Raw genomic sequence first — 16,298 nt, 5'->3', positions numbered from 1 at the left:
GCTGGGTCAGGCCGAAGCCAGGAGCCAAGAGCTTTGTCCAGGTTTCCCACCTCGGTGGTCCAAACACTTGGGCTGTCTTCTGCCGATTTTCCCAGGCCATTAGCAGGGACCTGAATGGAAATTGCCTATAAGAGATGCCAGCATTTTAAGTCACTACACCATTACGCCAGCCTCAAATATTAGTTTCTTAGAAGGCTTTCAAGAAATAATAAATAACCCATTTTACTGAATGGAAAACAGAGTCTTGGGAAAATTCAGTACCTTGCTCAAAGATGGCCAAGAAACACTGAGCTGTCCACAGGTCCCCAGACTGCACCTCTGGTCATTTGAAATAATTTATTTCCATGTCTGCTGATAAAACCTCCTCTTTGTAAAACTCCACTGAATGAAGACCACTCCAGTAATGACAACCCTGTGAGCTGACCTGCGGAATCGCTTTCACGGGTAAGAGGGCTTCCCACCTTGCTGTGGATGTGGTAGCATTACAGAGAGCTGGGTGGACTGAGAGGACCTAAGCAAAATCTTATCCTGTGCATGCGCTCCCTGGAAGGACTTTGAAGGCAAAAAGAAAGGCACTGTCCTGGGTGTCCCTGCAGGCACTGGGTGCTTTCCTTGGATGCCAGGTTGTGAGATAAGCCAGTGTGCCTTAAAGCCTTCCCCACGGCTCATCCTGTTTCTCTTAGGGAATTGCACAGCAGAAACCAGAACTAGGTCATGGGGGTCTTCAGGGCTTGGCTTTGGGGCAGGGTCTTTCTTCCGACTCTGTCTTTTCCTTTCCATGCATTGCATAGCTCGTCTAGTGAATCACCAATGAGAGGAGCTCACAGGGATTCCATCCTGAGTGGCTGTAAAGTGCTCTGTTTTTATGGTCCAACCCAGCAGTTTAATTTTAACCCTTGAGGTAGAAGGGTGGGGGGTGGGTGGGGGTCAGTGCCTTCCTGATGCATTGATAGGACCATGTAGAATGGCCAATATTTAACCTTTTTTTTTGGCCTACAAAAAATGGCAGTTTTATCTAGGTCAACAAAATATTTGACAAGAACATAAATAGCAACAGAGATTAGCTTTATACGACAAGTTAAAAATTGCCACTGTTTCTTCACTGGTGCATTGGGTTTTGTGCAGCCTTGGCCAGCTCAAGGCTTACCTGCAATAGAGACCTTCCTGGTCTGCTTTGTTCTCTTCCAGTGGCCTTGGACCTCGACTTACACTCTTGGTTTTGGCAGTAAGCAAAGTTGAGAATTATTTTCGCTAATGCCGTTATTCTTTATTTTTTTTTAATCTCCTAATTCCTGAATGTTTGGCACGTAGCTCTTTGCCTTGATTACAGATTTGAGGATTTGAAACTCTTGGCCAATAAGATACATATTAACAGATCACCAGTCACCTATAATTTGAGCACAACACTTTGGCCATGCCTGCAGAGAGCTTTTTAAAAGTTTAAAAAAACTGTTAAATTCATGAGTTTATTTGAGAGGCTGAGAGAAACACAGAGAGAGTGGGAGAAAGAGTCTTCCCAGTCTTGTTTTACTGCCTGCGTGCCATCAGTACCGGACTGGGGCAAAGCCAGGAGCTGGGCACTCCAGCTCTCCCATGTGTGGGTGGCAGGGACTCTATTACTTGAGCCATCACTGTTGCTACCAGGGTACACATTAGCAGGAAGCTAGAGTCAGGAGTCAGAGCCAAGTATTGAACCCGGGCACTCCAGCCTGGGACATGGGTGTCTTAGCTGCTAGGCTAAATGCCTGCCCCTTGCAAACAACTTTTGAAGTAAAATAGATGGGAAGTAATGTGTGTGAAACTTGCTACTATTGTGCCTGGCATATAACAGTCACCCACTAATTGTTAGCAGAATTTGTTAGTGGGAGTGGAATCTGTGATAATTTTTGAAGTACATTTTCCAGACACTAACAATATAAAGTGATACACACAAGTAGAGAGTAACAGAACAACCTTTATGCCAGCCATTAACAGAGTGAGTAAGCAAAGACTTGCACAATTCAGGATTGAGAATTAAAGTCTTTATTGGGGCCAGTGCTGTGGCATAGCGGGTAAAGCTGCCGCCTGCAGTACTGACTCCCATATGGGTGACAGTTTGTGACCTGGCTGCTTCACTTCTGATCCCGCTCTCTGCTGTGGCCTGAGAAAGCAGTAGAAGATGGCCCAAGTCCTTGGGTCCCTGCACCCATGTGGGAGACCTGGAAGAAGCTCCTGGCTTCTGGCTTTGGATTGGCTTAGCTCTGGCCGTTGTGGCCAACTAAGGGAGTGAACCAGTGGATGGAAGACCTCTTTCTCTCTCTCTCTCTCTCTCTCTCTCTCTCTCTCTCTCTGCCTCTCCTCTCTGTGTAACTCTGACTTTCAAATAAATAAATCTTTTAAAAAAGAAAAAGATTTAAAGCATTCAGACGTGTCCACTGGCTTTGCTTCCTGCTTGGGGCTGCTGTCAGGCCAAAGTTTGCGCTATGTGCATGCTATCCTTGGAATTGCACAGTTGAAATCTGTGGATTGACTGTTCACGAGCAACACATCTGTAGCATGAGCCACAGATATTGGCAAATTGGCTGAGCCACAAAGCTGAGTTGTACAGGTTCATGTGAGGGAACTGGTCACCGATCTAGAGAGTAAGTCTAGATCTTGGCCTTCCTCTACCAGTTACTATGTTACTGTCATTCCTTGCGTGTGCTTGTTTTATGGGTGCAGTTATAACTTCTAATAACCCTTCCCAAACTGAGAATTTCTGCTACTACAGGGACAGTATGCACACCATAGCTCTGTCTTAATTAATGTTATGTGGTTCTACTGCCTCTTGAAGACTTTGTGGTGATGGTCAGGTTTGGCCGTATACATGTGGCAAGGGTTACACCGGGAGTGTAGTGAATCAGTGTCAACTTTGAGTGGGGGAGCTGATGGCTGTTGTTAGCACACTTGCATTTGTATGTTTAGTGGAGTAATGGTTTACTTACAGGCAGCCCTACCCGGCTGGCTGTTCCTTGAGGAAAGGACCACACTACACTGCCTTGTCTGCCACCGTGTTTTCTGTGCCAGCAAGAGAGCAGGTGCCTGATCGGTATTTTTCAGGGAATGAATGGAGTTGCTGGGTTCCAGTTGGTTCCTGTCTGGAATTTTCCATGTGTCCACAGTCCCACTCGTCTTCATTGGTTCAAAAGGGACCAAAAGTTGGGGTTTTCTTGTTAAAATGTGAGCCTACCTTTGCCTTTTTCTACGTGAGCAAACCCAAAGTTTTCTACAAAAATTTTTTTTGAAGTTTCTTTTTTTAATAGTTGAGGTGTAAGTATACATTGTGTAATGCTGACCACAGTTACATTAATGAGCCCATTCCTCAGCACCTATGCTATGACATACCTTCCTAGAACTTGTTCATCTTGTACCCGAAAGTTGGAACCCTTGGGCCAACATCTCTCCATGGTCCTCACCCCTCAGCCCGTGGCAACCACTGATATACTCTTCCATGAATTCATCTTATTTTGATTCCACATTTTGGTAAGATCATGCATTATTTGTCTTTCTTTGCCTGGCTTATTTCACTTAGCATCGTGTACCCTGGGTTCGTTCAAATGGTAGGGATTCCTTTCTTTCTGTGGCTCAATAATATTGTGCCAAGTTTTCTTTATCCATTCATCTGTTGGTAGACACTTAGGTGTGTTTCTATGATTGCCTATTTTGAAGAATGCTACAATAAACATGGCACAGGTATCTGTCAGAGATACTGACTTCATTTCCTGTGGATCTATGCCCAGTAGTGGGATTGCTGGGTCACAGGTGGTTCCAGGTTTATTAATGTTTTGAAGAACTTCCATACCTTTTTCCATAGTGGGCTCTTTGATTCTTCTTAATCAAAACCATTTAAAGCTTTAGGTTTAGCATGTACCATGATAAAAGAGGAGACTTTGACCAGAATGCTTTTTAGATAGACAGCAATGATTCTGATAGAGTGGAAATGAATTCTAGGGACAAAGCACCTATTTGTACAAAGACTTGATTCCTGTCACGTGATTCAGTAAGTCTCAGGGGGTCTCAGAACTCCAAAGTGATCTTTTACTTTCAGGAAATGCCGCTGCTCTCTGGAATTCTGCCTTTATGGACTTATATGGATCTTTTAAAAATTCTGACTGCGGAAAGTTCCAGAACACTGACATGTAGCTCCCCAACTAAGCCTCTTGCAATGCTATGAGATCGGTATCAGCAGTCCTGTGTTGCAGGACAAGTCCAAGGCTTGAAGCAGTTAATTTTTCCAGGGTCTCCTGCGTGGTCTTTAAGGGGGCTAGGACCAGGTGTGGAAAAGTTCAAATTCATACTCTTTCAGTAAATGTTGCCCCCTAGTAATTATGGGCAAGAGGTAGCAGGGAGAAGCCACTCAGTCCCTGCTGCCTTGGTGTGAGTTAGTTTATCAGCATCTTTTCAAAAGAGGGGTTTCCGAAGAGCAGGTGTGACCTGATGTGACGGAGATGGTTCAGATTCCTGGTGCCTTGAGGGAAAGCCTGGGAGGAGGGAATGGAAGGCAGGTAACCTTGTCCAAATCTGTTTTGCTGGGGGCCAGCCCCAGACCTAGCTTGGGAATGCCGTGACCCTTGACATCCTGAATTACAACATAGTAGTAAAAACTACTGTTTGTTTTACACTTATTAAATGATGCACATACATCCTCTTGTCTAATGACAGTCATCACCCTGGGTAGTAGGTGTTAGGGTACCCATTTTACAGATCGGGCAATTGATGTAACTTGCTGAAGGTCTGATTGAGTAAAGATGGAATCAAGATGTGAATCCAAATTCTTCTGAACCCATAGGCTGTGTGACATCTTCAAAACACCACACTCTTCTTTTGCGTTCGTGGCTAGCTCCTAACTTGCATTTGGAATGATGCCTTTAGGAAATAGAGAGTGTTACTTGGAGACTGTAGCAGAAGGGTTCCTCACAATGGTGTACCCACTGAATGCATGCAAATGGAGCTGCCAGGCCTTTCCCACAACACTGGTCAGCAGTCAGCGTGGGAGGTTATCCTCTCAACACGGCTGCCACACCTATGAGGGAACAGAGCTCAGTGCAAGGTGTTCTTATAGAACTTTAACTACAACTCCCCTTCCAAGTTTCTCTCTTTTGTTTTAAGGGAGAAATTGAAAAGTCAGACAAGGATAGGGAAATGAAATGTTCTCGGAAGTTGGAGAAAGCAGAAAATGATAGTTACTGGGGGAACTTGAGATTCTTGTTTTTCACTTCTTTCTTCTCTAGAAGGAATTATTTGTATCCATATGGATTTGCCCATTTGCGGTAACAGCAGAGAGACTCCTATGAAGTTCTTTAAAAAAGGAATTTCTGACAACATCTTGGAAAGCTGAAGGCATAAATATTACAAGCGGTGTGATAGATCCTCCTTTAATTTGGCAAGGTTGAGCTGAGCAAGGCAACAAAGCAGGAAGAAAAACAGACTCACATTGGTACCACTCAGAAGGAACATCTAGTCCCTGACTCCCGTGTTCTTCAGGTTTCCATTTTCACCAAAGCTGGGACAAGGGGCACAGAGCCTCTGGTACTACTGGACAAAGTTGACTTTATGCACCTGCCAAGCAAGCAGCAGCCCCCGTGGCCTCCAGAGGGAGGTCCCAGATGTTCCCAAGTACTTCTCTACCCAGGAGAATTTGAAGCACCCCTGGACATTTGCCTCATTTCTGGGGTCCCCTTCTAAAATCAAGTTGTCATGGGAGGGCCCTGAAAGCTGTACCCTGTGGGGTTTTGCCTCTCCAGGGCCACACTGTTGCCCAGGAGCCATGTGATGATGCTAAGACCCAACACTGATGCAGGTGGACAAAAAAAAATTAACAAATCCCACATCAGGTCATGGCCCTCAGGAATGACAACGCTGGTGAGATGATAGCCAGGACGGTTCACTGTGGTGCATTTTGCTTCTTGGTTTTGTTCTATGGTCAAGTTTCTTTTGCATTTCCTCTATTTTGTTTGAAAGTGGTGGAGAAGTGGGTATCAGATATGGAGCTGACCTTCCTCGTACGTGTGATCACAGCTGTTGTCCTTCCCATCCACCCTCGTACTCAGCCTTCTCTGAGTTCAACCAAGACGTTGGCTGGAGCCTCCCTCAAGGCCACTGCTGGAGCCAACCCTAACACAGCATAGTAGCACCTCCTCCATCTGGCAGGCTGGCTGCTGTTGCCATGGTAATGGGGTGGGTATAGTACTGACCAGGCTTCCCCAAGAACTGGAGAGACTCCTCCCTTCTCATCTTCCTGTTGTAATCTCCTGTATGTGAGCTTCCTGCCTGGCTCTGTGGCCAGCACTCTGCCCCTCTCATGTGAGCTGTCAGTACTCTTCTCCCTTGCCCGCTGTGCTGCAGCCGTTCTGGCTTTCTTTGCGTTCCCAGAGTTGCTATGTTCTCCCGCATCGAGGCCCTCTACTTCAGGTTCCCTTGGCTTGGTACCTTCTTTTTCTCCCACTCTTGGTGCTGGCTAACTCCTTTCCCTTTATTTTTTCAGTCAATGAAATGTTTTCCAGTATGTGCTATGTGCTGTACCCTATTCTGGGTCTTTGATGCTAGAACAAAATAGACAAACAGCCCTGTGTGTGCACCCTCTTTGTCTCTTCCTTAACACATTCTTGCTTGATCCCACCCCTTCTCTCTCCCCGTCTGCCCAAGACTAGATCAGACCTTCCAAGATATATTTTCTAGCACTGTCTTTTTTTATAGGAACCATGACAACTTGTCATATACTGATTTGTGCTTTACTTGTTTAATGTCTGTTCGTGTACCATAGACTTGTAGTTTCTGGAAGGTTTCTTTCTTTTTGTGTTCCAAGCACCAGTACATTGGCTGACACCTTTTAGGTGCTCAGGAGGTGTGGGTGAAGGTAGAGATAACTAAATGGTTGATGAGGATGATTTTTGATGGCCAGAAGCAGTATCAGGCAAGGAGATCACACGCACTTCTGGAAGGAAGTGGGGCAGATGTATAAGTTTCACAAAAAAGCTATGCTACGCTTCTTCTTTTTCTAAGATTTATTTATTTACTTGAAAGGCAGAGTTAGAAAGAGAGAAGGAGAGACAGAGAGTGAGTCTCTATCTGCTGGTTCACTCCCCAGATGAGTGCAATGACCTGGGCTGGGCCAGGCTGAAGCCAGGAGCTAGGAGCTTCTTCTTGGTCTCCCATGTTAGTGCAGGGACCAGGTACTTGGGCCATCTTGCACTGGTTTCCCAGCAGGGAGCTGGGTCAGAAATGGAACAGCCTGGACATGAACCAGCGCCCATATGGGAAGCAGGTGTTACAGGCAGTATCTGAACCTGCTGCACCGCAATGCCAACCCCTGGCTATGCTACACTTATAAAGTCACCAGAACTTGAAAGACCTCACTTAGCCTCATCTGGAATCTGGGTCTCCCATTGCCTAAGCTGCAGACATTTCACAATTGTAAAAAAAATGACTGTGACCATGCCTGACTTTAATGCAACAGCAGTTTGCCCCTCCTCCCAGGATGGGGGTCTCCAAGGGTCTGGTGAGAACCTCTGGACGCATGTAAACTGGCACCCATTTATTTACTCGGTATACCCAGGGCACCATAACCCTGGGCTGTGATAGCTGCCATAGAGATGGTCTTCGTTCGCATTCATCATTTTCCTGTACTGTGCGCTGGGCTACACTGGCATTCAGAGAAAAATGCTGCCATGACAACTGCCACAACAGATGGTATTTGATCAGTCTCTAAGCTACCAGGGAGATAGACAGCAGTCCTTCCGAGGTTTGCATATTTTACATTATCCTGAGGCCCAGTGCCGCTTTAACCATGACTGAAATGCCAACTTCTCTGTTTGCTTCCTGTCCCCGATTCTCCTTCCAGTTGTTGGGCATTTGTTTTGATTCTCCTTGCTCTCGGGCAGCCCTGGGTGGGGGTGTCCTTTGCGTATCCAAGACCAGAGCGCTAACATATGCATAGCTGTGGAAGTTGCCTTGCAAGCCTCAAGTTCAGACACCATTCAGAATCTCTCCAACCCTGAATTGGAGGTCTCTGCCATGACTGGGAGAAAGGCTTGCCTGTAGCCCCTCTCTGTTTAAAAATTCATGGGCTGCATGCGGGAGAGGCCACATTTGGCTCAAACAAGAGCATGCTGGCCTTGGTCTGCCCCTTTTCTCTGTTCCCCTTCCTTGTGTAGCACTGTTCTGCTCCCAGGGACCCCCAAGGCACATGGGGATCCCACTTTGGGGTTTCCCACCTCCTGCCCAGCTAATGCTGCAAATTCCAGCTGTTGGGCCCCTATTTATGGTAGCAACCGTAATAAACTTCTCACCCAATCCCCTCCCTCCTTCAGCACCACTGGAATGTCAGCCTTCCTACAGATTTTTTTTTTTCTGGCTAATTTTGGAAAGTAGTTTATATTGGCTGCTATGTGCTAATGAACAACTTTGATCATATTTACATACTTTGCTGGGCTCTGCCTCCCGACTTTAACTGGATCCTCCTCTCACGCTGCGTGTCTGGATCACACATGAGCCACGAGCCTCCCTGTGGTCGGCGCCAGGACATCCTGGTGCTGTCACAAGTGCTGGGTGCTGCTGCTGGGACAGGCCCGTGTCTCGGCGACAGTTCGCAGTGTCAGCAGCGTTGGAAGATGCCTCGTGTACCTGTCTGTGTTAGATTCGGAGGAGAACCTGAAGGTGGATTTTCATCACATGAGGGCCTGGATCAAAGCACCAGTCTCTGCTTCTGATCTCCTTCCAAATGAGGCAGGAGGTTGGAATCCACATCTGACCCCTTCTCTGCTTCCCAGCCTCACTCTCTTCCCGGGGTGCAGATGAAAAGAGTGTGGGTCTCAGCTGCCTTGTCAGGAGTGATTTTTAACCTTAATGGAACATTATTAAAGAGGAGATTTGAGACGTGAGGAATGTTCTCTGAGCTCCTTCCGTGAACGGAGAGTTCACAGGAGAGCGGAGGTATCGGAGGCAGTCTGTGGGCTTGTAAATGATCTTATAAATGATGACCAGGTTCTTAGTTTCAGCGTGAGCGTTTCCTGGGAGGGCAGTGCGGCCATCTGGATGTGGCTGTACTGCACCTCCTTGTAGAAGAAGAGGGTCTTGGTGCCTCTGCACCTCCTGGTTCACCTGGTGAAGGAACCTCCTCGTGCTTCCCTGTTGATCGCTTTAGTTCTGCAAGCAGACGGGCATCAGGGTACCTGTGCCCAGTGTCTCTGTGGTCCCTAAGGAGGAAGGTGCCGTGAACACAGGCTCCTGTGACAAGGAGGAGCACGCCTGGGGCCCAGCCCCAGCGCTGCCAGCCGCTGACTTGTGTAACCTTGCTTGGTCAGATGTTCCCACCTCCCTTACCTCACTCTGTCCATCGTGTAATAGTTGCGGAAACCAACAACATCCAAAGAATCAAGTCCAGAGCCTAGCACACAGCAGGTGTCCACACGATTGTGTTAACAGAGGACTTAGGGTTTCTCAGCTCGGGCCATCGACACTCTAGATTGGATGATTCTTTCTTGCGGGCGCTTTCCCGTGTGTTGCAGAGTGTTTAGCATTATCTCTGGTTTCAATCCATGAGATGCCAGCAGCACCTGTCCCCCACCCTGCACCATGGTGACAGCCCAGAGTGTTGCTGACATTGCCAGGTTGTTCCCCCTCCTCCAACCTCCTCCCCGTCCGATGGAGAACTGCTGATCTAAATTATGAATTCTAGAAAAGAATGATAGGACTTAAAAAAAAAATCATCAAAGGAGGAAGAAGTATCCCAGGTAATCCATTTATAATTCTCTACCCTTTTAATAGAATTCAGTGGTAAAAGACAGCCCAGCAGATGGCTGAATTGAAATGTATGAAGGTTAGTCATGCAGGAAGACGTTGCCATGTGCTTTAAATGATGCTGTATGCATTGGAGGCTCCATAAATATGACAAGTAAATGTATTCTGTGCTCCCTGGCAGGAAAACTCTGCAGCAACCGTGTTTTTAGTGGAGCAGTGCTGTTCCAGAACGTGCTGGGGTCTGTTTTCTTTGTTCTTTTTCAGGGGGGTGCACTGCTGCTGCCCTCATCACCCTATGTGCGTGACACTTTCCAGGATAAATGTCAACATATCTTTTGAAAAATTTATTGTATTTATTTGAGAGGTAGAGAGTCAGGGAGAGAAAGAGTTCGCCTTCGGCAGGTTCATTCCGCAGAGGCCTTCAGTGTCTGGGCTTAGGCCAGGCTGAAGCTGGGAGCTGGGGACTCCATTCAGCTCTCCCACGTGGGTGGTAGGAACCTAATTATTTGAGCCATGACCTACTGCCTCCCAGGGCCTGCGTTAACAGGAAGCTGGAGTGTGGAGTAGAACTGGTACTTCAACCCAGACACTCCAAAGGAGAATGAAGGCATTTTAACTGCTATGTCCCAAGTGTAGCATTTTTAATTATGTGTTAGTAGAGATTTGGGGGACTGGTCAACTTTTTCTCATTATCCATGGTAAAGTAATTGCCAATACATCTCATCAACCATGTGCAAGATTTTATATATATATATGTATAAATTTAAAGATTTATTTATTCCAAGTGATCAATTTCAGTTCACAATTGATCACTGATAGGTCTAAGAGTCAAAGGGATCACACAAACTAGACTAGTGTCTGCTAATACTAACTGATAGAATCAAAAAGGGAGAGAACGATCCATCATGGGAAGTGGGTTACACAGAAGACTCATAGAATGGCAGATGTCCTAAATAGCACTCTGGCCTCAGAATCAGCCCTTAAGGCATTCAGATATGGCTAAAGATCCCATGAGAGTATTTTAGGCATGGAAAGCCAAGACACTCTGGGGGAAAAAAAAAAAAAAAGACCTAACCATCTGGGGAGTGAAGCAATGGATGGAGGGTCTCTCTCCCTCTCTCTGTCTGTAACTCTGCCTCTCAAATAAATAAAATAATGAATATTTTTAAAGAGAGAGAAAGAATAGGATCATAGGAAGAGAGAGGGAGTGGCATGGGCATTTTATTATGAATTAAATGTCAGTGCCTTTTTATGTATGAAAAAACTCCTTTTGAGTGATTTTGTACATTACCACTATGGGCAACAGTAGAAATAAGGATTGAGAGGTAACATTTTCTATCAAAAGCAGGGTTCCTAGTAGGGTAGAAGAGCATTTAGAGATACAGTTTTGTTTATTTATTTATTTATTTATTTTTGACATGCAGAGTTAGACAATGAGAGAGAGAGACAGAGAGAAAGGTCTTCCTTCCGTTGGTTCACCTCACAAATGGCCGCTACGGCTGGTGCTCTGTGCCGATCTGAAGCCAGGAGCCAGGTGCTTCCTCCTGGTCTCCCATGCGGGTGCAGGGCCCAAGGACCTGGGCCATCCTCCACTGCTTTCACAGGCCACAGCAGAGAGCTGGACTGGAAGAGGGGCAACCAGGACTAGAACCCAGGGTGCCGGCACCTCAGGTGGAGGATTAACCAAGTGAATCATGGCGCTGGCCGAGATACAGTTTTGTATTACTTACAAATGCAGGCAGATTGCTCCAGAATACACCCATAAGGTATTCCCAGACATTCTCTTCTTTTTTCTCCACTTCCCCCTTATCTCCAGGGTGATGTTACCTCATGGTCCTGTTATCCTGAGGCTGGTCTGAAGCAAAGGAGAGATTAAAAGCAATCTCACTTTTCTTCCGTCTCTGTGAGGACTGATTGTCTGTGTGGTGGTAGGCATCACTTGGAGCATCGGCATTTACTTAATTTGCAGAGAACTGCAAATTAGAGATGAGAAAATGTCTGGATGAGGGCCCGTCCCAAAGGCAAGGGTGGGGTAACTTCAAGCTGAGTGGATTCCTGGAAGATGGGTGCAGTTTTACTCCTGTGCCCCATAGCTGAACACCGTTGGAAGACGTGAAGAGAACAGAGAAGCAGAATGCTAGGTCTCAGTGGGAAAGTGGGGATGAGCTTCAGGAAGACTTCTTGGAGTCAGGCTCTGCTCAGATTAGCGCTCTTAAAATGTGAGTGCTTCCCACCCTCTGACTGTGAGGGGACATCCAGAACTGCTTGGGGGTGGCTCCATGTGCACTGTGAAAGACTCCTGGTTACTCCTGGTTTGAGTTCATGAGGATGAATGATGATGGGGCCCGGGAAGTAACGTGAGGTAGGTTTGTTGGAGGCTGCTTAGCACATTAGCGTTTACTTGTGCTTTGTCCAGCCAGGCCTCACCTGTGGAAGAGAGCACACCAAGCCGTGGAATGTATCTAAACTGTACGGCTCCCAGGGAGAAATGCTGAATCCTTGTCTCTCACTTTTATTAGGGTTTCCGCTGTGAGATGTAAATTATATAAAATTCAGAGATCCCTGTGCCAAGTCCAAAGTGATGTCTTTCATTTGTGGTCACCAGAGACATTGATCAGGCCAGAGCATTTTCCTTTAAACCAAAAAGTAATGAGCCCTGACAACTTCAAATCAGACCTTTGAGAAATGACCTAATTGTTCCTTTTTTTTTTTTTTTTTTTTTTTTTTTTTTTTTTTTTTTTGACAGGCAGAGTTAGATAGTGAGAGAGAAAGAAGGAGAGAAAGGTCTTCCTTCTGTTGGTTAATCCCCCAAATGGCCGCTATGGCCGGCACACTGCGCCAATCCAAAGCCAGGAGCCAGGTGCTTCCTTCTGGTCTCCCATGTGGGTGCAGGGCCCAAGCACTTGGGCCATCCTCTACTGCCTTCCTGGGCTACAGCAGAGAGCTGGACTGGAAGAGGAGCGATTGGGACAGAATCCGGCGCCCCAACCGGGAGTAGAACCCGGGGTGCTGGCGCCGCAGGCGGAGGATTAGCCAAGTGAGCTGCGGCGCCAGCTGACCTAATTATTCTTTTATGCAGGCTGGACCTTACCTTGTCCTGGCCAGCAGCATCAGCCCTAGCAAGCGTGAGAGGCCTCCCAGACTCTGGCTGGTGTGTTCCTTCTCATCAGGGACAGCACAAAGGACAGAGGGGTCCAGGATGCCACAGCCCTCTCTGGCCATGTGCGGGGCCTGCCATGCTGGGAATTTGGGGAGGAAACACTACCCAGATTCCTTCTGAAAATCCCATTCACTGTTTCTGCATTTGACCACCTGCCTTGTTGGTAGCTGGAGATTTCTCCCAGCTGTTGGTAGATGGGTGGGTCCACCAGCCTCATCCTCTCCTCCAACTTGCTGGCTCCGCTCAAGTTCTCAAGATTGTGCTGCAGACAGCGATCAAGATGAGAGCTCCAGTTCCACCGTGGTTTTTTTTGGCAGCCGTGAGCAATGCAAGGCCTTGACTTTTGGCACCGTGCAGGCGAGATATTAGGTAACCTTTTCCCGTGCAAGTACAGACAAAGAGGACACCTAACCTGCGTGCATCCATCCATTGGCCATTTTCACAACATTCTGTTGCCCTTTGTTCCTGGTAAGAGGTGGCCGTGGAGATGGCGGGAGGCTCATTAAGTGCATCTTGTGTTTTTCTTTCCCCCTCTAGATTGAAAACATAGATGCCTGCTTGAATTTCCTGGCAGCGAAGGGGATCAACATCCAGGGGCTGTCTGCAGAAGGTGAGTCACGTGCTCGGCCTGGAGCTGCCCTCTCGTCACTGGAAAGGCTCACCTGCTGCCTGTTGATGGCCTGAACACAGAGGAGTCCGGGGGCACTGCTGGGCTCTTCTGGTTTTGTTTTCCTTCAGGCAGCTCAGTGCTTGTCTAGACTTGAGGATGCTAACTTTAGGACAACCCCAAGAATCTCTGCGAGAACGCAGATCCAGCCCTACCAGCCACATGGGCAAGACACCAGGCGGGGTGGCCAAGCGGGAGCTGGCCCTGTGTGAGGAGGGCTTGCAGAAACAAGGCTGATTTGATTTACCTGTCAGCTGCTGGAGTTCATTGTCCAGCCAGGCCTCACCTGTGGAAGAGAGCACACCAAGCCGTGGAATGTATCTAACTGTACGGCTCCCAGGGAGAAATGCTGAATCCTTGTCTCTCACTTTTATTAGAAGCAGCAGCACTTTTCTTTGCTTTAAGAAAAAAAATAAAGAAGGCGAGAAAGAACAAATGAAAAGCAGGTGCATTTAGTAATACAATGCTTCATTTTTACAGCTGGAGTAGTTTTTAATGAACTTAGACTTGGAGGCTGCTTAGCACATTAGCGTTTACTTGTGCTTTGCCATTGAGTGTTGGTCTGGAGATGGCTGGTCTGCAGGCCCAGCCTCCTCAGGCAACGGCTCAACCTGGGAACTTGCGCGCTCTCTCCTGTTTGTCAATATGAGCAGCTGCCATGGGCCCCGGCAGCCTCCCAAACTCATTAGGCTGCACCTGCCGCCGGTTTTCCCAGAGCAGGTAAAGCAGTTTGGGCTTCAGATAGTACCATCGTGCCCTAGCAAGGTTCCTTTGGAAAAGCTGCACGTCACCCTGGACCTCAGTGGTCAAGGTCAAGTCAGGAGGAGCCGTGAAGAAGGAAGCAACCAAAGGGGGCAGGTAAGTTTGCAAACAGGAGGTCTCCTTGGGGGCCAGGTCCTTGCCTTCACTGTGCTACATGGTGAACCCCTGGTTTTCCTGGCCGTGTGTCTGAGCTGGTGTCTCTTCTGATAGTGGGGCTGGGTGGTATAAATGGCCACTGTGTGGCCCTCCTGAATGTGCTGTGTCCTGAGTGGAATTGTTGGAATGCTCAAATCAGGAACTCCAGTGCGCGTGCTAGGCCTGGCTGCACTGCTGCAGTCTCAGATGCGCGTGTGTTGTGGTCAGCACTGATCCCAGCTCTGCAGTGTGGACCCCGTGTGTGGGAATGAGCTCAGGGAATACACGCTGTTGGAGTTGGTGGTGGTGGTCTTCAGGGGAACACGTGGTTTTGTCCTGCTTGAGAGTTCTTGTGCTGTCGGTAGGTGGCAGGGCATGGTCCTCCCAGTTCCTGGGGGTGATTGGACCCGAGAGCAAGCATGCGCCCCACCCCCAGTCCCCTGCCCCCAGCAGCAAGGGCTTTGACACAGTCTAGTCAGCAGCGAGACTTCTAGGTGACACAGACTGCAAGTCTGCTCTGTCCCCTGCTCACTCAGCTTCTCTGTCCTGCCTTCTGCCTCACTTGTCCTTCCATCTGTCCTGCCCTCTCGGTACCCAAAGCATTCAGAATCTATGCAGTAAGTGTTTGTTGTGAGTAAGCACCAACTCTGCTTTTAAGGATTCTATCTGTATCAGTTCCAGTTCTCACAACTGAAGCTGGAATTGTTTTTTAAGATTTTATTTATTTATTTGAGAGGTAGAGTTAAAGACAAAAAGAGGGAGAGATAAAGAGAGAGATGTTCCATCCACTGGTTCACTCTCCAAATGGCTGCAAGGGCTGGAGCTGAGCCCATCCAGAGCCAGGAGCTTCTTCTGGGTCTCCTACATGGGTGCAGGGGCCCAAGCACTTGGGCCATCTTCTGCTGCTTTCCCAGGCCATAAGCAGGGTGCTGGATCAGAAGAGGAGCAGCTGGAACAGGAACCAGTGCCCATGTGGGATGCTGGTGCCCCAGGCAGAGTCTTAGCCTACTAAGCCACAGCACTGGCCCCTGAAGCTGGAATTTCTAACAGCTTCCATTTACAAGGGAGAAGCTTTGCCTAAAGAGGTTATGACAACCATGGGACACCTGCCTAGACAGGGGTGGTTGCAGGATTGGAGTCCAGGTCTGTGGGATTTCAGAGCTCATGACAGCAGATGGCTAACATCTGGGCCTGCTGTGTAGAGTGAGAGGAATCAGATGGAACTCTGTGCCACCTGGAACGTGGAGAAGATGATGCGTGGTCCACAGAGGCACACCTTGTGAGGAGAGACACTCGGCTCCCGGCCCCTTCTCCATGTGGGGATGACCCTTGTCACCTGTGGGACAGGTGTGCTGGGGCGTGAGCTCCTTGAGAGGTGACTGTGCAGTGGTTTTACAGCATTTCAGGGGCTGCCTCCACTGTGGCGTGAAACCCCGTCTTCCGTGCGGGGCGAGTCCCACTTCAGTGTTCAGTTATTAGCTCTATATCTGTGGGGAGCAACTCAGACTAGACTAAGTTACTGGAATTAAGACTCATTCTATGCATCTGCCCTCCCACAATATGGCGCTGGGAGAGAAGAAAACAGCTTCTACACAGCTGCCTCCAGTTCAACCAATAAACTGTGGGACCTGCTCCTGATTGGAGGAGAGCAGCGTACTTGGCGTGTGGGTAGCAGAGTTGGGATTGGTGGAAGAGGACTATAAAGGAGGAGAGAGACGGCATGCACCAGGAACATCTATCTGAAGGAACACCTGAGCAGCCCCCGAGAGAGCCGGCCGGCGGTGTGCCGCTCCCCTGCGGAAGTGGGGAAAGTGGCCA

At 48.0% G+C, this 16,298-nt stretch overlaps 1 protein-coding gene across 11 annotated transcripts in view; it reads left to right on the top strand.

Annotated features, from left to right (window-relative positions):
* NAV2 (neuron navigator 2) overlaps window positions 1-16,298 on the top strand; it is a 757,965-nt gene that overhangs the window by 494,572 nt on the left and 247,095 nt on the right. For all 11 annotated transcript variants that reach the window (XM_051824899.2, XM_002708951.5, XM_008268740.4 and 8 more), the window contains one exon: window positions 13,454-13,526. In XM_051824899.2, the coding sequence (XP_051680859.2) occupies window positions 13,454-13,526 (73 nt within the window). The remainder of the gene's footprint in view (window positions 1-13,453; window positions 13,527-16,298) is intronic.

This window comes from Oryctolagus cuniculus, chromosome 1 (assembly GCF_964237555.1).
Source record: "Oryctolagus cuniculus chromosome 1, mOryCun1.1, whole genome shotgun sequence".
Classification (NCBI taxonomy): Eukaryota; Metazoa; Chordata; class Mammalia; order Lagomorpha; family Leporidae; genus Oryctolagus; species Oryctolagus cuniculus.
This window is presented reverse-complemented; position numbering and strand designations above follow the sequence as displayed.